This window comes from Dichomitus squalens, assembly GCF_000275845.1.
Source record: "Dichomitus squalens LYAD-421 SS1 unplaced genomic scaffold DICSQscaffold_5, whole genome shotgun sequence".
In the NCBI taxonomy this organism is placed as follows: domain Eukaryota; kingdom Fungi; phylum Basidiomycota; class Agaricomycetes; order Polyporales; family Polyporaceae; genus Dichomitus; species Dichomitus squalens.
The window spans coordinates 1346538-1370461 of NW_006766887.1; the positions used below are offsets into that span (position 1 = coordinate 1346538).

At 57.8% G+C, this 23924-nt stretch overlaps 4 protein-coding genes and 1 non-coding gene across 5 annotated transcripts; 1 reads left to right on the forward strand and 4 right to left on the reverse strand.

Moving 5' to 3' along the window:
- Window positions 1-377: 377 nt before the first annotated feature.
- On the reverse strand, window positions 378-461 carry DICSQDRAFT_t49. Its single transcript has one exon. It is a non-coding gene; the product is annotated as a tRNA-Pro (tRNA).
- Window positions 462-1818: 1357 nt separating this feature from the next.
- DICSQDRAFT_134046 (uncharacterized protein) lies at window positions 1819-2929 on the forward strand (the record flags this gene model as incomplete). Its single annotated transcript, XM_007363139.1, has 3 exons — window positions 1819-2491; window positions 2601-2788; window positions 2863-2929. A coding segment is annotated over exon 1 (335 nt), but the record flags the coding sequence as incomplete, so codon positions are not given.
- An 863-nt stretch (window positions 2930-3792) lies between these two features.
- Window positions 3793-4648, reverse strand: DICSQDRAFT_178822 (uncharacterized protein). Its single transcript, XM_007363140.1, has 3 exons — window positions 4293-4648; window positions 3958-4116; window positions 3793-3897 (listed from the first exon to the last, which is right to left on the reverse strand). The coding sequence occupies exon 1, from the start codon at window positions 4620-4622 to the stop codon at window positions 4332-4334; it is 291 nt and encodes a 96-aa protein (XP_007363202.1). The 5' UTR covers window positions 4623-4648; the 3' UTR covers window positions 3793-3897; window positions 3958-4116; window positions 4293-4331.
- Window positions 4649-12229: 7581 nt separating this feature from the next.
- On the reverse strand, window positions 12230-12972 carry DICSQDRAFT_54208 (uncharacterized protein; the record flags this gene model as incomplete). Its single annotated transcript, XM_007363141.1, has 3 exons — window positions 12230-12279; window positions 12370-12461; window positions 12668-12972. Coding segments are annotated over 3 exons (447 nt in total), but the record flags the coding sequence as incomplete, so codon positions are not given.
- Window positions 12973-15166: 2194 nt separating this feature from the next.
- Window positions 15167-16669, reverse strand: DICSQDRAFT_134047 (uncharacterized protein). Its single transcript, XM_007363142.1, has 4 exons — window positions 16638-16669; window positions 16399-16574; window positions 16303-16350; window positions 15167-16243 (listed from the first exon to the last, which is right to left on the reverse strand). Exon 4 carries the CDS (start codon window positions 15504-15506, stop codon window positions 15336-15338), a length of 171 nt encoding a protein of 56 aa, XP_007363204.1. The 5' UTR covers window positions 15507-16243; window positions 16303-16350; window positions 16399-16574; window positions 16638-16669; the 3' UTR covers window positions 15167-15335.
- Window positions 16670-23924: the final 7255 nt, after the last annotated feature.

Genomic DNA, 23924 nt, shown 5'->3' on the forward strand with positions numbered 1-23924 from the left:
CCGGAGAGAAGCACTGGAGACTCGCCTGATACGGTTGGATTTCGACGCCATTACATCGGAGTAAGGCCCAGACGCAGTCGTAGAGGCACGCTGTCCTGTGCAGACTGCGTCATCGACTTTCCACGTTCAATTGGCAGGTCATCGACACCTTCCTACGCTTGATCCTGCCTCGCATCCGACGAGAAGTTAACGGAGAGAAAGCCGATGCCTATGAAGTACCTGAGGATTAGAGAGATACATAGCGTTCATCTCGGTGGCTGGTTGCTCAATGTGTGACTGCGTTGCAATTATACGGATACCATCAAGTCAGCGTGGTTTCTGGCACAAAAACGAGTACGACATGCAGGAGTACTCGCCAAGGAGAGTTCGGAACAAAAGGGCCTGGCCGGGAATTGAACCCGGGACCTCCTCCAAATGCTCCGAAGCCCTAAGAAGGAATCATACTACTAGACCACCAGGCCATGAAAGACTCTTCCACACCTGCTTACACAATCATCCGCATTCACTTAACTCTTGTCGCGATGTCTGTACATCCTTGCCCACCTCGCTGTTCGCATCGATATTCTATACGAGATTCCAGGACGAGTAACTCCCCTCAATCTCCGCAGTCACAATAAGACTTGGCTCACATCTCGAGCAATCAGGTAAATACAAAGTAGACGTGCGCCCGGAAGCGCGAACATATGTGCAGAGCGTTCTCCGAGCCAACATCCGCCGTGTGCTCTAGAACAGAACGGACTATGAAGTGTTCCCCCTTTGAGCAGGCTGTCGAGCTACAAAGTTGCAAAATTGCTTGTGCCTCGGCGGCGCATCCTGGCTTTCTACGCTAGTCATTCCTCCGCCAGACCTTACTGCTTTCGTCTGCGTCGGCAGGAGCGTCCGACCTACTTCCTCTCTGCGGTGGGTCCTCGACGCCGACTCCGTGGGCCTGCTGTTGAACGGGTTTCCCCTACGGACCGTATCCTGCACTTTCAACCTCGACTCGTCGCTTGCCACTGGTGGGATCGTTCGTCGCGCATTGCTGTAGCAGACCTCTCCTCCCTCGCGTCGGCTTTTCGTATGGCGATGCTGCAGAGGCGATCCTGATGAACGCGAAGCAATGTCTTTGCTTTTCCAAGGCACTGATATCTTCCGTCAGCAAACATGTCAGCCAAAGTACCCGACCTCGACGGAGTTGGAGTACCCATCACTAGAGATTTTGATCGTTCGGATTGTCACTTGTGTCTCGGGTGTGGACCCGAGGTCCATACCGACTCCAGCACCATCTCATACACGTGACCCACGACTTGGACATCGTCGCCTCCACGTCGGGCCTGTGTAACACAAGCCTGCGACCAGCGGCCTGACCGATCTTGCACCGTTCGGATTGCTTCTCTCCCTCCGTGCACTCAAGCTCACTGCCCCATCCCCTTCAGATAACTACACGAGCCCTTCCGCTCCACCGGTCTTCGCGCGACAGAGTACGCAAAGGAAGAGTGCGACGAGGCTTGCCTGTTTGCCGCTTCTGAGGGTGCATGCTTTGGGAGCGACTCGTTACATTCCTGCGGCGGATTACTGGATGATCTGCTGCGGGCCCATAGCTCGAACAGTTGAAGTCGAATCTTCCTATCGGTTCTTTTTCGTGATGACAGATCTACAAGGGACAAGGAGCACGCAGGATCAGTCAGCAGCCCATGTGTCTTGCGTTAATTCGCAGGCTCGGGTGGCTAACCTTACGGTGAGCGCGTCGGAAGGTTTGATGTGGATATTTGAATCCCGTGATTTTGTGGTTCGTAGTATCACCGGAATCGCTATTGAGACCGACACCAAGATGGACCTGTTATGCTATCATCTCAACGCTATTGCTTTCCATGCGCTTTATGGTTTGGGACACTTTAAGGAGGTGGACACTCATGAGTTTCGTTTAATTAAAGATGACACTAAGCCTATAAAGAGAGTCGCGGTATATGAACGGCCAAGGCAACGCTAAATGAGATGTTCAGTGGGGGTATCGCGTCCACCGTCGTCTGAGTCCGGTCCATATCACTGACAATCCCATATCATCCAAGGACGACAATCGTCCAACAAGTTCGAGGACACAAACGACTCCGAGCCCACCGCAAATTCAAATGCCATCGGGGTATATGTACACCGCTCGAATGCGACCGATCGGAAGCGACTCGGATTTGGGACGAGCGGAGACAAAAGCCAGACGCGAGCCGATCTCCTCGCGGCAGAACTTCGGAGCTAGCTCCCCCCCTCCCGCTGCCCAGCACCGTGGGGGGAAACATCCGGCGCGGCACAGTTCCCGCGGATCCCTCGTCTCGAGAAACACGCGTCGATATGCACAGCACCCAGGGACGCACGTCGGCGTGAGCTGGACAAACAACGGACGGCGTACCTTAGAGACCTGTGCCTCGGTACTCCCGCAGCGGCGTCCGAGGCGCGCAGTGCGCCTCGCTAACCGTAAACAACGGGCGTCATGCTTGACGTGCGGAGGACGACGCGGCATCTAGCGCACGTACCGTGGTTATGAGCGTGCGAACCGGAGCCAGGCCGATCGAAGGAACGAGCCTGCGTAAGCGTTCGTTTACCTGCAAGGTTTAATGAGTTATCTGCACCTGATCGCTGACTGTGAACGTCGAAAGGGCCGAGGCCGTCTCGACAGCCCAGATTGGCATGCAGAGACGCTGTACCAATTGTCTTGCGGGTGGAGCTGCCCAGGCCGTCGTTGGAGGGCAAGCGACCCGTCGATGCAGTATTTTCCAGGTAAGAGATAGGAAACCTCAAAGGGTAAGCCTTACAGGGTCTGCAAAAACGCGGAGCGATGTGAAGTGTAAGATCTAGAATCGAGGGTGCAAAATTCGCGAGTAAGAAAATCACCTTCGCCGTGCTTCTGTGCATCTCTCAAACCCCACCAGCCTCCGTGTTGTGTCAAGTCAAATGTACCTAGAACTCATACACGGTGTATCAGTCACCCGCCAGAAGGAGGTAGGAGCCCAGGAACAAAAACATACCGGATTGGACACTGGGCGGGCGGATAGCCTTCAGAGTCGTGCCTCGAGGTCGCCGTCCCCCTGGAGCTGTCAACTGGGCGCTGTGGATTCCGAATGTCTGCCGATTTCACGATCAGCTGAATTGGTCTCGACAAATGTCGGAACTGCCGTGAAAGGATAGGTCAGAGCCAGAACTGCCACCCGTGACTGCTTCCGAACGCTGGAGAGAAATGACGCGCGCCTTCACAATAAGGATACCCACTGAAGGATCACATCATATGCCCGCCCAGCATGTGCGTGGACAGGGTGTAGATGTGGACAAAAGCATGGAGTACGAGAAAGCTATGCCGCCGGCGAGTAGTTGCCCACGACCTTGGCCACAGGGGGTCAGTACCTCAGCACACATCTGGAAATCACATCGATGTAAGTGGTACAGTCAGGACACAGGTAGGGAAGCGTACGAGAGATGGGAAGTCGAGCGATCCGTTACATTGGGCCATCGCGTCAACAAGGGAGGCGTCCGTGGGATCATGCGGCACTAAACCATCAAAGTGCATTAATCCTCAGATAGAGCGGGTACCCACTGCTGCAGCTGACAAGGCGAAACTTGACAGAGCAGAACGCCACGGTGATCACAGAGCGGCCGTCATGAACAAAGGCCATCCTCGACTCGGTGGTAGGCGGGGGAATGCGTCTGTTACTCATGATTAGGGCGCACGCGACCGGACGCCGTATACCGGCCGTCTGCGGCGACATCGCTGAGTCGATTCCATATTTATCACAGTATCACAGATTACACCGATCCTGGTCCGTGAGTGTTTCGGATTGATTTTGATAAATATAATCCCAGAGTGTAATACCTTGTCATGTAGCATCGTTGACGTTCTCGGCTCAAGGCCTTGCTGGGGCCAAGCGAGCAGACCTATAGAATACGCTATTGTATAAGTCCGTATCAGTGCTCACATACAACATATTCCCTCACTTTGGTCAGGGGAGAGGACAAAAAGCAGAAGTGAATGCCTTCGCTCAAGCCGAGGACGTAAAACCGAAGCACGAGTTGCGATCAGTCTACGACGTCGCCTGCGCAGGTGATCTGTGCCTGTGCTGTAGGAGTCATCTCGCATCTGCGTGCGATGCTATACTTCATAACGGCTCTGTCGGACACATTAAAATACCGCTCAGTAAGCGGCTGGTCAGAAATCCCAGTCAGAAAGCTACAAACCGAGGTCATTTATCGATATGTATCGAAGAGAGGCCGAGCAGTTCCTGTCAGATTAATCACAGCCGTACAAATGTGACAATGCTTAGGGGACACACCGAGATGGCGAGGCCGCCGCTGCTATTACAGAGGAACGGTCAACGACTTAAGAGATGGGGATGACCAGAGATAGTCCCATCCATCCGACGTTGAGTGAAGGCGCTGCGCCGTTTGCTACCGCCGTGGCCTCGAATGCGCGACGCAACCGAGCAGGGTCCGATTGTGCAGCCGAGAAGCGGCGTGCAAGACACGCAGTGATACAAGATAGATGACCTGCCTCTGCTCCTTTCACAGTCGCCGCCCAAACTCCACGATCTCGAACGCCCTGCTGACGTCGCCAACGGCTCCCCAGGGCTTCTTCCCCTTCCAGAACGTCCCGCCCCAGGCATCGACCCAGAGCGTCGGACCGTGGAAGCTGGACGGAGTCTCAGGCAGATGCACGATGGACGACGCCGCGGGAAAGGAACTCGGCCAGAGAACGTTTGGAAGCTTCCACCGGCCAGGAGTTCGCTGAAACCTTCTTCCTTGAAACGTGATGTGTGCGGCTTCGGGAATTCGAGAAAGACGTGGCGAGGGTTTGCGCGCAGATCACTCACCGCGGCACGGCCTGCCCGCCGGCGCCTCCCGGACCCAGCCCGCCGCTGCCCTTCATCTTTCCCTCCTTGTCCGTTCCTCCCACTTCCGCTTTGACGCCTTCGATGGCTCGGCCACCTGCCTATCCAACACCGAATTCCCGTCAGCTGCGTCCTCTCTCCCCAAGTACTGCGACGTGTCAGAGCCCTCGACAGCAGGCAATTCGGCTGCCTGGCGGCCTTGGAGTTCATACAGAACCCGAGGTGTATGTATACCACAAGCTTTTCTTCTTTCTTCCGTCTCTTTGTGCTTCCCGCGGGAGTTCTGCGCCCCGAACATCGTGTCATCATACTTCCCGGAAATGGAAATCCGAGATAGACGCATTCGTACTTGCTGCTCGCGCTCATCCGGATGCAATGTTTTCGCAGGCTTGTTTCACGGCGCGCTGTTCGTGATATCCTTTCCACGAAGTGAAGCAATGCAGAACAGGGGTTACACGGGCTGGATCTTTACAAGGAATACCCACTGCTGTCCGCTCCAATCGCTGCCGAACAAGCAAAGCAGGGCGCGACATAGCGTTATGGTCGTCAGTCTCTCACGAAACGCTTATTGCACGCTCAGTCGCGCTGGGACGGCTTCCGCTTCCAAGGCAAACTATGACGGCCGCATTGCGCCCGATGATGCTCTAGACCCCTCTGCCATAGCGGACTCTCGACACAAAGCATCGACGGCCCGCGACGAATGGGACGCCCGCCGCTTCATGTGGCGTAACGGTCACGTCGCATCCAATAAAGTCTGTATGTTTGTGACAATTTCCTCCTCTGAGCGCTACAACAACATTATTCCGCACTGCAGCAGCTGACTATCAGTCGTCAATCATCGGACTCGAGCTCTGCGTGGGATGCACGTTCCCCGCCAACGACACAATTACGCGCGAACGTTCCGAGGTTGCAGCCGTTGGTGACTTGTCGGAACTAGAACATGCCGCCATGTTCGATCGCCCTGATGTCAGGACCTCTCTTCCGGCACAGCGCATCATCCATCGGGTCCCGCTCAATATCAGGCGAGGGCGTGTAATCCCCGGAACCGGTGTGTCGAACTGACGGCTCTCAGGAGGCTGGTTCGCTGATGTGGCTTAATCATATTTCCCTATCCTTGTCAGGGCGCATTATCGCGATCGTGCCCGACCACCGAAAATGCGCGTTCGTTTGTGTTTTCGCCCTCGATACAGAGGCCAGGAAAGTCCGGCCCACACGTGATCCGGTCTTAGGAGCTCGGCCGAGCACGGCATTGGTCGTGGGTCGCTACGAGTCGGACGGCGTTAAGCAAGACGAACGGCCGAAGGATATGCGTTCTGAGTACCTGCCTTCCATGCTTCCTCCTCAAAATAACTGCGCAGCCTATCAATCAAGCCGCATCGAAGCCCGAAGCAATCGCCCCAGACGCACACACGAAGCCGCTGTGGAGGCCCGCTTCTTGTGCTTGGGCGATGCGGACATGTTCGCTCTATGGCACCTCGCAAGCAGCTTCGCTCGATATCACAAGCACTAGTCCCCGTGCCGCTTGGTACGTGGCGTCGCTGCCGACGCAGGGAGTGTCGTACTCCGTGACATGATGCAAAGCGCGCTTTGCGCTGCGTCTCAATAGGGAGCGACGCATAACCCCGCGAATATGCGTTGCCGCCCTTGCGGATATGGGAGGATAATTATACCACCGTGAGTGTCTAGTAGGCATTGAAAAGCTGACTGCCCGGAAATGGCACATACAGTCACGGAGAGAAGAGTTGGGGCTGACGCCCAGCTGCCAGCAAATTCCAGCGTCCAGTCTGCTGCTGTCCACGGAGAACACTGCGTTACCGAAAGGGTCTGTACCAGGCGGGCTCATATTATTGGAAGCGAAACGGTCCACAGCTGAGAATACGTCGTTAGTCTCTTGCGCGGGAATGCTCGCGGTTCCTCAATGAACGCTAATCCTGCTTATAGGTTATCCTTCCCCGTCGTGATCGCGACCTCGATGAAGCCCCGAAGTGCGTCGAGACTTCGAAAGAGCGGAGACACTCAGGATATCTCACTTCCGTCGTTCATACGGTGGCTTTGTGCAGTCGGGTCTCGACGATATCCACCCCGCCAGGCTGTCCGAGGGTCTGCCTCTTTCCGCCCTAGGAACTAAATCCCGCGCACTCGCCGCCTCAAGCTTCTTCGCGCTTCTTTTGGCGCGCCGTCCGTTGCAAGCGCCATCCCGCCAGCCGCATGCAAATCCAGACGTATACGGTCGCAGGCGGTGACATGCTTGCTGGGAGAAAATGCTGGGGGGACCAAACAACGCTTCCGCATGGCCTGGCATGAGGTAAACCAATTCTTCTAGGTCGTGCACCCACAAGGGTCTACAACGCCAGAGTGACGCGCAGAAGCACCTGCTGTAGCAGTTCCGTGTGTCTCATGCAATCTGCTTTCGTGGGGCGTACGGTCGGTCATCACATTGGCAAATGTCTCGTATATGCCGGACGCGCATCCAGCGCGATCAGCAAATGGCACCCATGGACGCCCTCTTTCGCGCCCCGGACCAGCAGCGATCACGCAACGATTCGGCTTCCTTATGTGTCCCCGGCCGAAGATTAAGTCACATATTGTCTCGCCGGACGCTCGCTCTGTTTCCAGACGAAACGCCACGCCTATTTGTCGTGCGCCGCTCGATGAAACAATTTGACAATTGCAGGGCTCTAAACGCTTATCCTGGATACCCACTACGCGCCTCCGGCATACAGCTTCTCATGCATCTCCGCGCCTTCGTCATTCTACGGCTTCACGCCCGGTAGCCCGTGCACCTTTTCGCCGCATATTCCAAACAGACTCGAGCTGCGAGCGTGCCTTCCTCTCGGTCCTTCTTTTCCGCGCCTTCCAGATCCCAAGAGAGGTCACGCCTCCATCTGTGCGCTTCGCTCTTATTGTCTTGCACTTCGAAGGCTTTCTCCTCCTTGCTTCTCGATTGATTCAGGCTCCGATCCGGACCCTCTCGTGGCGCATTTGGGTTTGGTCTCCCGTCCCGTTCATGCATCTCCGTGTTCGCTGCTCGTCCACGCTCAGCTGCCCACCCGATATCTATGGGGCCGCTGCAACGTGTTACCGCTTTCACGGCGCACGCCCCGCGTCCGCGGCTGCGACTGACTATCTACACACACGCACGTCGAGCACCTCACGGGCACCCGTCTAGCTAGATGCAAGCATCGCACGAAGGCGACGTGCACGATATCGCGTCCACCTCGGAACGGCGCGCACTACGCTGCCTTGGCCCTGCGGCCTGCCAACAGAGCCCTCCGTGCGATCGCAGTCGTGATCCCAGCGGGCCGCGGGAGAACAGTTCATCCCCGTCCCCCCCATCTCGCCATCCCGCCGGCCGCAATCGCACATTCAGAGGTCCGTCCTTCCTTCGCTCCGTGTCCTCCGCATATGCGCTCCTTCGGGTGCACCGTTTCACGTCTCTAGCACTTCTATATGTCTCGCGGCCGGGCCACCGCCCCGCACATCTGCAGACGTGGCTCTGACCGCCCACGCGCAATCTACCCACCCAATTCTTGATCTAGCAGGCTATTCAAGTGTTGTCGGCACACATGGCGCGCAGAACGCAGATGCATGCAGTGACATCATCCTTGCTCGGCTCGACCATGGCTGCTGGCAGGGTCTACAGGCATTGCCACGCGGTCCTGATGCTGGCATTGCTTCTGGATTTGCTCGCTCACAAATCACCGGATGTCGAGACGCGGATAGACGTACTTGCAGACGCGTGTGTGCACATACTACATGTCAATGGTTGAGGACCCTCAAGCCATGTTTGCTGTACGGGCGGTATATAACGCAGCCCTCGCTTTCTCCTTATAGCCTTCCGTTTGACTGCGTCCGACGGCTGGGCACGAGCCGGGTGACCAACTGCCGGGTAGGCGCGTGAATGCAGCCATGACGCAACCCTAAGAACCCGGCCGTAAGCTGCGCGCGCGCGTTTTCTCTTCAATGCACAGTCTTCACGACCTCAGGAATAGACACCGCTGGTCCATCGCCCTTCGACTCGCGGCCTTCGCTGCGATCCCATCCAGCACGACCATCTCGTGTGCCGTTGCATCTGTCACGCTTTCCCGAGTCTGCGAGGGCGACCCTCCCGCCGTTCGTACGCTCGCCTCTTTGCTCTCCGCGGCCGCATCTCGTTTTCGATCCATGAAGACGGCGTCGGACCAGGCGCTCCCACGCTCATAGACGGGGGTACCCACGCCGGCCGTGCTCTCGACTGCACGTCTCTTCTGCGAACCCTCCAGCGGCCTTCCCTGCGACGGCCGCAAGCTTAAGAACAAGAAGCCGGATGCAGAAAGTCGAAAGGCAGAAGCCCGCGCGTGCTCACGTCCGCCCGCTTCCCAGGCGTGCAGCCCGAGTCCCGAGTCCCCGTTCTCCCAAGCGAGCTTCTGTCGCCGAACCGTGCTTCGCACAGCTGGCAGCCCTCTGACGGTGAGAGAGTGATGAGAGAGTGGGAGATTGAGAGAGCCTGCAGCGAACCCAGGGTGATGGGAAGCAGGAGCGCACACGTGCCCACCTGTGGATGCGTATGTAAACACGAACCTTGATTCTGGGGGGCTTCTCTCGCCCGCTTCTCTTCGCACAAACCTCCCTCTGACCTCAGCGAGCCCGGCCGGCCGTTGGGGTGGGGGCTGGGGCTGCTGAGGGTCGTGCCGCTCGCCGTGGAAGGCGCCCAGCAGGACCCGCGCGCCGCTGCAGTGACGGGTGGTGGCACAGGCACTTGCAACCGTGTTCGCAGTCTTTCCTTCCGTGCTTCTCAAACGCGTACGTACGCCGATCGCGGGCGAGGCCGCTCGAGCTCGATCACCCGCGCTCACCGCAGGCGCAATCGCAAATCGCTATCGGGCCTCGGAGCGTATGCGGGCAGAGCGCGGCTCGATGCGTACGCCGTTGCGCGGCAGACGCCGCGATCCGTCCAATGGGCGAAGCACACATCGCCCTGAGACTGCAGTTCTGGGCCTGCGACTGCCCGATCTTGTGGCCGGGATCGAACCTCGCTGGGGGAACAAACGGGCTGAGCGTGATGTGCCTCCGCCTTGGCTACGAGTCGAGCTGGGAGGAGCATACTCGCTGCGCGAACGGCACGAGGTGTTGGGCCCCCCCACCTGTCCAAGTGGCTTTTGTCGCGATTGCGATCGCTCCGGGAAGGCAGACCGCTTTCATGTCCTGTTTCTGGAAGCGTGTGCAAGGACACGAGATACGAGATGGTCGGGGTTCGCTTTCGCTGCGACTTCACATGCGAGGCGGGCAGCGCGCATACTACGGAGGAACAACAATAGATCTTGAGTCAATTTCGGGGTGATATACACTATATACATCTGGTACATTGCCATTGCCTGCGGACTAGTGGTGTACAGTAAAGGGGGAACAGACCGAAACGAGGGCCCGGTTGGAGCATCGGTGAAGGGTAGCCTATAGGAAGCGACGGAGTAAAGAAACACAAGGAGGCCATGTGCTTGAACGAAGGCGGGAGACATATGCAGTAGGTAGTAAGCGAGAGTAGGTGATATGTACAACTGTAACAAATACAGCAGCACGCGTCGGGCGCGCGCCAGAAGTCGAATAGGTGCAAGTAGTACGAGTATAGTAGGAGAACAGACAACATGGTTCGGAGCCGGAAGTGCATGGTGGCGCGGAAGCGGGTCCGAGAGGTTCCCCAGACGGGCCTAGTAGGCGGCGAACGAGAATGGAGACGGGATGAGATTGAGGGAGACGAGGGCGCGGATGGGGATGGAGGAGAGAAGACTGGAGCAGATGAAGGAGAGAATAGGGGATCCAGAATTGTGTAAACCAAAAACAGGCATGAGCTATGTATACCAAGAGCACTAGAGGTATCTACTACCATACAGGCACACGATCGGCCGACTATACACTTGTCCGTACCATATGTGATTCGGGACGGAGTTGTAGGAGTAGAAATAGGGAGGACGCGCGAGAGCATTGGGGCGCGTGGACCGGAGGCGAGGAAGAGAACAAGCAATAAAGAGGGAGATAGCAATTGTCGGGTGTCGGCGCAAGGCGCGATCACAGTAGTTCGTGGTAGTAGCAAGAGGGATGGTACAGAGAGGCCCCAGATACTTGATGCACGACGAGCCCCTGGTACTTGGCAAGCCAGCAGGCTGTGCGGGAAGTAGGAGGGGAAGGCGGCCAGGGAAGGACGTACACAGAAGGCAGATGGGCGAGCGCCAGAGAAGTGCGGGCACGCGATGTCGCGAGAGCTGGCGCCAGGAAGTAGGACCTACAAGCGATCAACTGAGCAAATGCCGGCAGATAACAACGATCGTACTCACCGCTGCCACAGCAGAGCGATCCATCACGCCGCGAACATTCTACTCGTACTGCTGCTGGTCCCTTCCATTCCCCTGCCCATTTCCGGCGTAATATCGCTCGCGGTCCCGAGCCGCGCGATCGCCCCATGCGCGATCACGGTCGTCGCGGCCGTAGTCCCTGCTATCGCGCTCCCGGGAGCGCTCACGCGGGGGGCGGCCCAAGTCCTCCATCTGCTCGGGCTCGGGCTCGTACCCAGGCAGAGGCGTGAGGAGCGTCGAGTCGGGCGGCAGTCTGTTGGAGCCGAGGGACACGTGCGCGGCAAGCTCTGGCGTCGGAGAGCCGCTCTCCTGCCCAGACCCGACGGCACCAGCGATTCCGAGATTGACTTCCCCGCCGAGAGACGGCCCCGGCCCTGTGCTCGGACCTAGCGAAGGGAAGCCGCCAGCAGAGAGGGGACTAGGATTCGGCGCAGAGACGGAGAGCGAGCTCAGAGAGTGAGGAGGCGGGAGAGTGATGTTGCCCTGCACGTTGTAGAACTGCTGCTGGGAGCGCATGTTGTGGCCATGCGCGGGAGCCTGAGGGTGTTGAGACGCGTGCGGATTACCCCATCCGGGACCAACGAGCTCACCCTGGGGTGTCATTTGCCCCTGGCGATAATAGATGTCCTCCTCCGCGCTGTGATGGGGGATGCTGAGAGATGGCAGGCCTTGCGACGGATGGTGTCCGGAGGGATAGCGGAAATGATCACCTTCGTCGGCAGGAGAAGGAAGCCCGTACCGCGTGTCAATGCCCATGGCAGGGCCTTGCAAAGAACCGTAGGGCGGCGCGCTCTGTGGCGCATTGCCATATGCTTGCACGGGGCCTGCTCCTTGTCCTTGCATCGCGGAGTGCATGTACGAATGGCTGGGCAGGGAATGTGGTCCGCCTGATGCCCCGTGTCCGTGCGGATCGGGATAGGGCTCGACCATGCTCAGTCGCCGCCGCGCAAAGCGGTGGTGCTCGTAGTCGACCATCTGCGCGTGCGGATGGTGGCCGTACTGCATCTCGCGGATGACCATCGCCTGAGTCTCGCGTTCTCGTTCGCGCTCGGCGTCCTCTGCCTCCTTCTTCTCCTGGCGCCATTTCTTACGCAGCTCCTTGAACTCTGCAGGCGCATATACAGAGTGATCCCGTGAGGCACGGACGTGGAGGGTTAAGTCAGCTCTCGAAACGTAACCATGTCAAAGAACCGTACCGTTTGGGCTCCGCTTCGCACCATGCCGCTGCATGGTTACGTGCGCGTTCAGGTGGTTCAAGGTTCCGTACGCCTTCGTGCAATTCGGCCAACTGTCCAACAGATGCGTGCGTCTCAGCAAGCTGTCGTCCCACCGCTTAGTCAAGCGCAGGCAGCGCAAAACATAAAAATGGTCGGAGGTTCTCGAGCGGTGGGATCCGCATGAAACGCAGGGACGAGTGACAGAGGTATGTAAAGCCGAATAAAGTGCAAACTTTCCGAGCGAGAAAGCCAAATTGACCGAGGAACGGGGGCGCACCTGCACTGATACAACCGCTCAATTTCGTCGTACCTCCGGCGCGGCCGCTTTTTCACCGCATTCCCAGGCAATGACACGAACGAGTACGTCTTGCTGTTGTTCCCGCCCGGACGCGGTGTGGAGCCCGCGCTCGCCTGCCCTGGCGCACCCTGCTGCGGTCTCAGCCCTGCGCCTGGCGGCACAGCCGGGTTCCTGGATGGTGACTGGAGTGGTTGAGCGGGCGGCGAAGGAAGGCCCGTTGCGGAAACGTCCGAACCGCTGGCGGCGCTGGCAGCGTACAACGGAGAAAGCGGCGAGCTGGCCATCTGGGCCTCCTCGAGTTCGGCTTGCTTGACCCCGGAGCCCCAGGCTGCGACTGGGTTCGCGTACGGATCCGAGAGGCCCGCGGAGCCAATTGACGCGCCGCTGTTATCGCGCTGGTGTTCCGTGTACGTGCCGTAAGACGAATAAGAAGACGACGGGCGCGGCGAGACGGGGGAGGGTTGAACCATGGTTGCAGAGCCGGCGGAAGAGTACGCGAACGTGTCGTGGTGTGATGGCGGGGGCTGCGGGAAGGTTTGGCGTCCTGCGCCGAGTACAGGCTCGGACATGCGGCGGTCGAGAGTGGGATTCGTGAAGTGGAGGCGGGACAAACCTGGCTCGTTCACGTAGCGTTGCGGGAACGCGTTCTGCGTGTGGGGCGCGCTCATCGGCTGAGGGAACGAGAACTGGCGCGAGAGCGAGGAGTGTGGCGCGCCCACATGGTCCGCGGGAGAAGAGACGGGCGAGGGCGTGAAGTTGGCCTGGTCGGACGCATAAAGGAGGTTTTCTGTGTGGATCGCGGGCGGCTGCTGGCGAGACTGGATGTCGTATTCCGGGTTCTGCTGCTGCTGCTGCTGTGGAGTATGATTAGAGCGAGTGTCCTGGGGATTATGGAATGGCGGGGGATGTACGTTGTGGTGATACATGGTGTCGGGGCTGGAGGAAGTGTGGGCGGGGTGACCACGGGGAACATAGCTGTAGGCGGATGAATGCTCCAGGGGTGAGTCGTCTGGATGGTGGTCTTGTGCGCGTTGGGCGGGCTGGGGGTGAAGCGGGAGCCTGTCCACGGTGGAGAGGGAGCGGGGGGACGCGCGGGGGACGAAGGGGGCGTGCTGGGGGGGATATGCGAGATGGGGGAGAGAGGCAGGCTGGGGAGGATAGAGGAGCATTGACGGACGGGATGGCGGATCGGGGGAGTGTTTCGAGGGCAGGCTGATCAGTGTATTATCCCTGCCCGCGATGCAGGCCAAGGCGCGAGCAGCCGTCCAGGCGCAGGCTCGGGACTGTGACCGCGCACCTGCCCCGGTGACAGTCCGTCACTCGCCTGCCTCTGCCCGCGACCGTCTGCGAATGCGAACGCCCCCCGCACGAACGCCCAGCTCAGGGTCTGCCAGATCTGCCCGCGGGCGGATCTCCAACCGCCCCTGCTCCCATCACCCATCTTCCCAATACATTCTCCATTCAATCTCCGCATCTTCAGATTCTCCCTTCGATCCATCCACATCTATTTTATTTAATTCCTCCCCCCTTCTCTCATTGGCTCCCGCTGTCCAGCTCCCACCGCGCCTTATCCAGCCTCCTCGCAATCTGCCCAAATCGAGAACCCATGTGCGCGGCAGCTGCTGCTCCCGGCCGGCCTTCCCACCCTCCCCATCCATCCGCGTCATTCGGACGATAACGCAACGCTCCCTCGCCCGCTGCTGGCCACACCTGCACTCTCCCGCCAGCCACCAACGAAGCCAGCCAGCGGCCCCGCCCGCCGCGTCCTGTCAAGCCCCTTGACTGTCATTCGCGCCACTAACCGTCAGCCCTGTCACGTCCACCGCACCCGTTTGCCTCCCCCTATCCTCCGCGCCCCCTCTCCGCTTCCCGGCCCCGCCACCGTCTCTTGGCCTCCCATCCTGCCCTTGTCTGATACTGCATTACATCACTCCGAAGCTGCTCGACAGACGCCCACCCGCTCGCGTGTTTATCGCGTGATCACCCCGCCTTCCACGCCAGTCCTCCGGCTCCTCGTCCTCCTTCTTCCCGTCCTCCAAGCTCTTCTGCCTGTTCTACACGTTTGATCTCGTCTCCTTCTCCCCAATCATCACGTCTGATTCATCTGTATCGCTCTCCAGCCCACTTCTCACCCTTTTCTATCTCGTTCACGCGTCTCTGCTGCGTTCGGGAGCGCGTCTCCCCCGCTGATCGGTCCCGCCCTCCCGCGTCTCCGTCCATCCGAAATCGTCGAAAGCATTCTAATCCGAAGACGCTTCCTGCGCTTCTCTTCCTCCAGCCTCTCCCACGCCCTCATCTTCTATTGCCCAGGCGACGGACACCTGCCACGTACATTTCCCGTAGACTCGTCTACCGCGCCTCGGCTCGCTAGACGCACGCGACGTCCTCAGAGCAGCAGCGTCCATTCCGCGCCCTCGGACTTTATGCGCGCGTCTGTCCGAGCGGGCTCCCCGAACGGGCAGGTGCGCCGGTGGCCATGCGTCCTGATGCACTCGGCACCGCTGACGCTGTCCCATGTTCCATGGACTGCACATGTCGATCGAGGTGAGACGCCTTCGCACATGGTCCACTGCGGGGCACAAACGGGTCCCAGGCGTGGTGGGATTCAACGGTTGTTCATATGTTCTCCCCGTATACTTCGGTATAATCAGGCGCCCGCGATGACACGGTCGCGTTTCCTGCGGTCTGTCCATCCCAATCGCGCTCCTCCCGACCACTGTCCGGAGCGACGAATGCCAAGTTTGAACGGCACCCCCTGGACTGCCCCTGCGAGTGTGCTCTCATACCCACCCCAGCGAGCGAGCAGATGGCTCCCCATGCTGATACGCTGACTACGTTCAGAGCGAGTGTGACTTCGAGCTGACGTCCACGCAGACTGCACAGAAGCTCGCGAAGCAGGGCGTCCCGAGAAGGCGCATAACGTACCCTCACGTAATACCCGGGCATTCCCCCGCGACCGAGTGCGGCTTACGCTGTGTCGCGAAGCCTGTCCTTGGACGATCGGCGACGTCGTGTCGCCTGCGTCCGTGTATGAGTATCCGATTCCTCGATTCGCTGTCTGACGGGTTTCCACCTTCTTTCCTTCTCACTTCGCGCGGCCAAGATCGTGGCGTGGCTGCGCCCATATAGAGCGGTTCGAGTGTCGCAAAATGGCAATCCCATGGCGACGACTCGACCGAGCTCCTGATGCTGCTCCCCGCGGACGAACCCACTCGGCTCCTCGGACGTCGTCGGTTGTGCCGTCGACGCGTCGATTGCGATTGAGGAGGTTCTCTCCGTTGCGAACAATAAGCTTCTCCCCGCCAGTGCGAAACTCAATGTTGGGGAAAGTTACATGTCTGCGCACTGCCTGCAGTCGCGCGATTGCCCTCCTCTCCTCACGTCAGCAACGGCGCTTCTATTTACGTTGAGCTTACTCTTCGAGGTGGACGAGCCTGTCTACGGCTTCTCGAGGCGGAGGATGCTGTCACGCTCGACGTCCTCCCCGAAGCTGTGTGTGCCGTCACATCGCGACCAACCTTCGCCAGAACGGGTCGATGTGTCTCGGTGACGTCGGTGGGTCTACATTCTTTGTCTTCCTTCCTCCTTCTTACTCATTCCACAACGGCGCACAGCTCTTGGCATCGATCCACCGTGCGCGGGAACAAGGGACATACGCAGTTGTTCGTTGCCCGTCGTCTCGTTCGGAGGTTCTCTCACAGCGTCGACAGGTACCCTTCTAGAAACCCACCGCAGCGGTCAAGGCTTGCTGCGTCACGCCCGTCGTCGCTTGCTCTCACTCGGCGGCTGTGGACCTACAGCGCTAAGCGACCAGTGGGTCCACTTACCCCCGATCATTCCCAAGGTACTCGAAAAGTAAAACCTCGTCCCGAGTCCGTGCGATCCCGTACGTATGCCCGTGCTGTGCCGCACTAGCAGTCATTATCTCAGTCGAGCTTTCTTCTGCCAGGTTCGCGGGTCGCACGAATGAATCGATCGACCACTGCCACCCCCGCCAGCCCTGCGTACCATCCACGACGAACGCGAAGATCTGCTGCAGTGCGAGGATCCCCCGGACGTGTCCGGACAGGATCCCTTCCCTCCTTTCTGCTCCGTCGACCTTCTTCCACGCAGAACTCTTCCATACGATCGACCCACCCCCCCTTTTGGACACGCGAACCGAAGGTTCTCTGGTACGCTTCGTTCGAGGGCTTTGCGCGAAGTCTGTCTCCGCCTTCGAACCTAGGTATCCTCACGTCGTCATAAACATAAACCAGGGCCCAATATTGGCGTCGACTATCTCTCGTTCCTCGCACCCTCGCGAACATGACACATCTTTCACCTCGGATCCCTTTGCGAAACCCCCTTGTACGGTTTCTTGTCACCGTTCCTAACCCCGCGTACCTCAGACGACTCCGCAAAATTGTCGTTCTCCGCTTCTGCTCGGCAGCGGCTGAAAGCACGCGGGCATCTCCTCGCTCCTCGCTCGCCACCGCGGTCATCCTGCTTAGCCCTCCGGGTTTCGTTTGCCAGCCAGACGCTCGCGCGCGCGGCGAGGGGCGCCCCGTTAGACGCGCTCGGGGGAGGAGGAGGAGCGCCACCATCTGTCATCTGATGCTTGGCCGGGAGCCGTCTGCGGCGCAGGCGTGAAATTGCGCCGCCCGTCCTAACCTGAGACTTGCTGCCGGCCGCTCTCGGAAGATTACCGTGATTGCAGGCGTACCGCACGGGCGACAGAACATGGATTTTGTACAGCGACGTGCAAATTGAGACGGCCATACAATTTTCGTGAGCCAGCGCCTGGGCCTCAAACGCTGTGCCGGGATGTCGGGCACCAGGAGAGAGCCGGAGGCCGTTTGTCACCTCCGTGAAGTCACAACTGCTAGCGCCCTGTGACTCTCCAGCGTCTCTCTGAGCGCCGTTTTGCGCGAGACCATTCTGCACATCGCTGTAGTGAGGAGATTGGCTGATATGCACGAAGGCTTCGGGCAAGCTGGTTAAATGTGTATGTGCTCGTTGCTGTTTTCTCTGTGGCGGACGCTGAATCTAATGCGTGCACGCTGTTCCTGGCAGCTGAACGGATGACAGCTCATTTGCGGTGCGAGGGCGGGCCTGGTGACTTGTCGCGGCGTCCGAGACCGTCAGATACCGCACACAGGGACCGGAGTAGATCAGCTGCAAATGTGCCTTCAGTAGACTGACCATTGGGTATACATAGCAGCTGGGCACAATTTCTCAGCGATTCTCAGATGTTCAAGGGCGAATAACACTCGGTCGTCCTGGAGTCTGACGCTGGGCTAATTAGGTCAGCAATATCTCGATGACGTTCACAATCGATGGCCCCTGTAACCGTCCTCTGTATCTGGTGGCGCTGTAGCCACCACGACGATTACCCAAACAGGACGAGATTGTCCTGAAGTCACAAACACGAGGCTCTCGTCCACATTCTTGCATCGTGAGTTTGCTTCCACACGTGACTCCAGCAGCATAACCTACAACACATCAGTCAAATGGCATCGAACCGTGGCTCGAGCTGAGAAACGGCACGCTTATCTGACGGGCCCTTACGTAGCTCACGCTTTCGTCCAGGTATCCATACCCACGTCCGGACAGGGAACGTCATCCTGGAACGTGTAGGATCTGCGGACGGAGACGTCTGCGCGCGGACATGGGGCAGTCTTCTGTCCGATGTTTTAGGCTTCAAGACCCTTCCACGTCACTTCTCGTATGCACCTCTCCGGATCCACCCTGCAAGGAGCCGCTGAAATGACGAGATTCCAGAATCCAGACCGCGTTCCCTTACCTATCTATCTGTGATGCGTACATTACAGATTGCACAGTTGATGGTGATGCGCTTGCCATCCTGTTCTCCTCTCTTCCCGTGCTCTTGCATCGCATCCCGGCATCCATTCTTCGATCTATTTTACAGTAGCTTATTGGGTATGTCTTGTTCATCTCTCTCCTCGGTAGAGCGTTGAACGTCACATGTTCTATGGCCATCTTCCCTGCCTTGCACCATTCAGCTCCCATGCAGCGGCGTCGACGAGGCTCGTTCCCAGCCGACAAAGTCTTGCGGGGATGCAGTGGCGGAACCGAACGCCAGCTCGCCCCGTCTCGAAGCCGTCCCACAGGTGTCCGGGCGTGCAGCTCGCCTTGTCCTCGCCGGATGCTTCCTTCTTCCATTCTTCGTGATATGTGTTGCACACGCGCTCGTGCGAATCGCAGCTAAACCAGTGTTCACAGGTGTGATAGCTCCTGGTCGAGGACCGGGGCAGGATGGCGAACGCCTGCCCGCACTGTAGCCGCGGTCCCAGCTGACGATCACGGAGGCCTCCCATGCCCGTTCGGCCACTGGGTCTCTCGCGCCTCGGGATGAATGTCGGCGAACGCGTGTCACGCTGCCGAGAAGCACGATCGCTGCACGAACTGCGAGCAATGCAGCACGTGGCATGGCTCCATGTGGTCATTCTCGCAACGCATCTTCGAGCTCCTGCGGCGAGTCGTGCCAAGGGCCACACGCGCAACACGTGGTATGTTGTCCCGTCCCCGCCGCTGTCGGGATCCAGCCATTCTCGACGGGTGACGAATGATCTGTGGACATCGGGGGGGAACAGCGCAAGGACCTACATAACATCTAGACATAGAAGCATCAGTTCAGCCCTCGACTCGCATTCGTATCGATCGAGGGTATGCTCCCGTCAGAACGCCGGGTAATCTTCGACTTGGACCGCTCTCAGCCACAGCTGGCAGGAGTCTCTCACAAGCCTTCCCACACGGCGAGCGGTGGAAGCACCGTTGCTCGCGAAGCACAACGCGTTCAACGACGAAGCGGCCGGAAACGACACAGTATCATAACATCCGGGCATCTCGCGTTGTGGCGCCGTGTTCTGCGTATGCATCTGCGAAGTCCAAGAATCAAGACGCACCGGCGTCGTCGCGTCGCCGCTTTTGTACGTACACAAGACACCTTGGCACGTCATAAACCGACCGTGCGGTTTGAGGCCCGGCGTTTGTCGCGGTCTGAGCGTCGCCTCGCGACCATCTTCTGAGTGCCAGTTGTAGCAACTCAGCCGCGCTGTCTCCGTATGTGTATATGAGCCATCGATACGGAGATCACCATATGAGGGGTAACCCTGGTCATTCGCTGCCTGCTGACGGGCGTACAACGATATACTATCGCGACCCCAGTGTTCGGACAACAAAGCGCCCGCTGCAGAATCCCTTCGTTTTATGTCCTTTCATGCTCTCCGATAATGTTGATTTTTGGCACGCAGAAAGAGACGTATGTAAATAGACTATGTGCCAAACATGAGAGATATTGGAGGAGAAATGAGCAATGGAGACGGGATTATACAGGGCTGACCCCAGTGTTCGGACGATTCTCCGCGCCGGAGGTCACGATCTGTCACGCTTGCCGATGCCTGCCGGCCTTCGGGTAATGCCCGTTCTCCAGCTTGATGAGCCTTAGCCGAGGAGCCAAGTAGGTCGGAGCGTCAAGATGTGGCTACATTGTCACGCCCTCGAGGGCTATTTCTTGCTTCTCCTCTGTGTTCCCCTCAACAGGCCTCGGAGAATTTATTGCTGGACAAAATGCGTCCATGGGAACATGTATGAGGAATTTTGAGGGAAGCGCCCGGAGAGTAGTACAAAGCGAGACTCAGGAAGCTTTGATGGGGATGAGTCGGCCCACTTCCTCCTGCAAGATCGCCCCAATGGCTTATGATATAAATCCCGTTCCTGTTGCTGCTCATTTGGAACGCATCTGGGCACTTACCTTCCAACTTGCAACTTTATCGGTTGGAAATTGAGGGAGATACGTCTGTTTGTCCGAACACTGGGGTCTGTCCGAACACTGGGGTCGCGATAGTATGACCGAATCGATCCAGAATATGCGGGGATATATTTGACGCGCCTACGCGCTCGCGTCTGGTGTGCCCTGACGAATGCCATCGAAGGACCGTGCGAGAACCAGCTGTCTGGGCGCCTTCGATTTCGTGATGTGCCTCGGGTGCGCGACGCGCCCGTCTTCCTAAGACAAGGTGAGCCTCCAACTCAAGTCCACGCGCACGTTCCCTATGTCTCGTCAAATCCGTTTTTTTTTCAGCAGCCCTCAATTTTCGGTATACGATCAGCTATGTAACATTCAATACGCCCTCCTCACCAGCGCCCACACACGAGTCCTCTGACTGATCTTCGCGATTGCAGGGTCCAAAGCGGCTGATATGTCAGTTATTCTTGACATGTCTTCGAGCATTCAGTCCGTTCAGGCTTCCATCCGCTCACCCCCCGTTCGCGCCTGGCTTCGCGCACCCTAATCATGATTCGTATGGTTCTACAAGTGCTGAAATTTGTCGGCCATAGAGCGAGCGATGTCCCTGAGATAACCACGAGCGCTAGCTTGAAGGCTACTAGCAGCCGTGAACCGGCTTGCAACCGAGGCCACGGCCCGAGCGTGCAGGCACTGGCTTTGCATTCGCTCAGTACTCAACCCAAAAAGCACCCAAAGGGCGGGGTCCACTGTGCAGGGTTCCGCAAGCCGAACCATGCAGGACGACGCTTGTGGAGCGCTCATTGATCGCGCCTCAAGGCCTCAAGCTCCGCCTGCTCGACGTGCCGTGTCGGGCGCTAGGTAGCGGATTGTTCAAGCGTTGCCTTATGTCGGAACTTCCTTGTGCTCTGTCGACCAGGGACATCTATTCCGCGGCTGACTGGCACAAGGATCATGTGAAGAAGGACCCTGAGCTGCGAGCACTGACGGTCCTTTACAATCGGAGCTATTCGGCGGCCTATACGAAAGGCCTACGATAGGCAACACCGTCACGGTACGCGCCGTGGATGGTGTGATTCTTCAGGCCCGATTGACGTTACTTGACAGGATCTGCGGCAAACATTGCTGATACGCATGCCATGCGATTATCCCCTTGTCCGAGCTGCATAGTGGTATGAAATTCAGGCATGGGGCTCCACCGACCTCAGGTGTCTGCTAGCATCGAACTCTGGAACTACAAACGCGCAGTCCATGGGATTCGGGGCAGGCCAAAGAGATTCAAGAAGACGTCACGAGGCTCCAAGGGATCTAGCACCTCCATTGTGGAGATAAAAAATGGCGTCGTCAGCACTTTGGGGAGCACCTAGCCTTGGCGATGTTCCGGTGTATGTTGAGCTGTTGCGTACCTGATGTGTTCGTTCCCGAGCCCTGGGACAGGCTCCGCCAAAAGTTGTAGCAAGAGGTGGATTAGCGATTGTGAACTTCGTCGGGATTCAATCCCAGCTGACAAATCGCCTTCAAGAGCAACGTGAGATGCCGTAGGGTAGCGAAAGTACGACGAATCCGACGTACTTTTTCAGGTCAACAGACCCTTCTTCAGGTGCGTGGGCAATTATTCGACATGCATAGTTGATTCCAGTAGGTAGCAAATCCAGCTGATACTTCGTAAGGCGGTATGCTGTTACCAGACAATGCGGCTGAAGTGGACAGCGGAGTCCGGCGATTGTGCTGCCAACGGATGGCTTGAGTTGTAATGGGTAACGTCAGTAGTCCAGTGTGTATGTGGGAGCCTGAGGACCCATGTAGGTAGAGCAAGAAGAAAAGTCTTGGATCAACATCGTTACGGGGAATCTGTTGTCGCCCATGTCCCGAGAAATGACAGTCGGGACAAGAGGTTACCCGTGAACAGAGGTCATAATCCACAAGTACATCAGATCACTTACAGCTGTGTTGCGGGATATGTATAGGCAAGTTTGCCGAAGATCGCAAAGCATGAAGACGGAGGCGTGGTATGATCAAACAAGCTTTGAAGCAAAAGCACATACGGGTCTTGGATAGAAGAGCATGTCAGCAGCTAAGCTAGATCAGGTTAGGGTTGTTGGATATCCTGGATGACCTCTCGCAGGTGATAGTGGCTATGTCTGCGGAGTTGCCTATGAGTCCGGACCTATTATTCCAAGACGAGGATCTTCGGGTTTTGAAGCTATCATGTAAGGTTACATCCTCCTACCGAGGCATATCTCGACATCACAAGGCGGATGAATGAAGTTCCATCAGCACGATACATACACGGCCAGTGAAGCAGAAGCGTTGCTTGAGACGCAATGGACGCTCTGAAGCTGCACAGGAACACGAGACCATGGAGAGAGCAGGCAATCGCTGCTCACCGGCTCACCTGCCTTGACATTCACGCCACGAGTGCCGGGTCGGAGACTAAAGTCTACGGCGACATACCATATGGAGCAACGGGGAAGGCGCAGGGCGTCCAGCCATGCTTGCGCGCCAATGTGAGGTAAGACATCGGAACGTTGTCTGTGGCCTATTCACAGGGACGTGCACTGCAACACATGCTGTACACACATACGTATACATGCAAGGAGACGGGCTAAGGTCTGGAGCTCAACTTTGCCAGCGGCGCTCACGTTGGTTGGACGCCAAGACTGCAGCTTGTCGTCTTTGGCGTTGCGCGCGCCCGACTGTTATGGGAGCTGTTGTATCCCGCCTCAATTGGGACATATTTCCGCGCTTCTACTCGCGCTGATCAGTGGGATACGGCATGCGTGAGCCGATCGGACGACTCGTACAACCTCGCAAGCACTGGCAACGGTGCCTACCTCTGGTCTGCATTCGATCCTGCGACAACATGACACCGATATCTTCCCATCCTGCACATGAGAGCCGCAAGCTAATGCCAATTCATTTGCCATGACAAGCATAAGGGACCGGTGAACCACATGACGGCCGCTACCTTGCACCGGCTTGCATGTGCTGACTCGGACCAAAAACGAAACTCTGCACAAGCAGATCATCCACTTGCATCGATGCTGCAAGCTTACCTTGACATCGGTCTAGAAGCTACTGGTGGAACTGTCACTCCGCACGCAATTGATGGCATCTGTTCGGGACCTCACCGGCGTCCTCAGGATCTGGTATGTCTCCTTTGGCAGTTAGCGATCCATCCTGAGCTTCAAAGGCGAAGAGCTCACACCCGGCGAGAACAAGCTGTAGAGTCATTTGTGTTCGTGGTACTAAAGGAATCAACAAAACATACAAAGATTCGAAGGGAGATGGGGGAAATTCTGGGGTTTCCGACTGACGTATGTGTGTATGACGGTGGATCCGTCGACATCGGGTATATTCAGCTGCGCTCAGCAGTGATCGGTGACCACAGATTGCTGGTAGCTTTCAGCCACAGCAAGGAAGACTGTGGCGCAGGCGAGAAGCATTCCAGGCTTGTCAACCACACCGGATTTAACCGTGCATGCATAC

What these genes read in the sequence shown, in the direction of transcription:
- DICSQDRAFT_178822 (XM_007363140.1), bottom strand. Translation starts at nt 4,622, where the DNA reads ATGCCTGGGGCGGGACGTTCTGGAAGGGGAAGAAGCCCTGGGGAGCCG.
- DICSQDRAFT_134047 (XM_007363142.1), bottom strand. Translation starts at nt 15,506, where the DNA reads ATGGGGAGCCATCTGCTCGCTCGCTGGGGTGGGTATGAGAGCACACTC.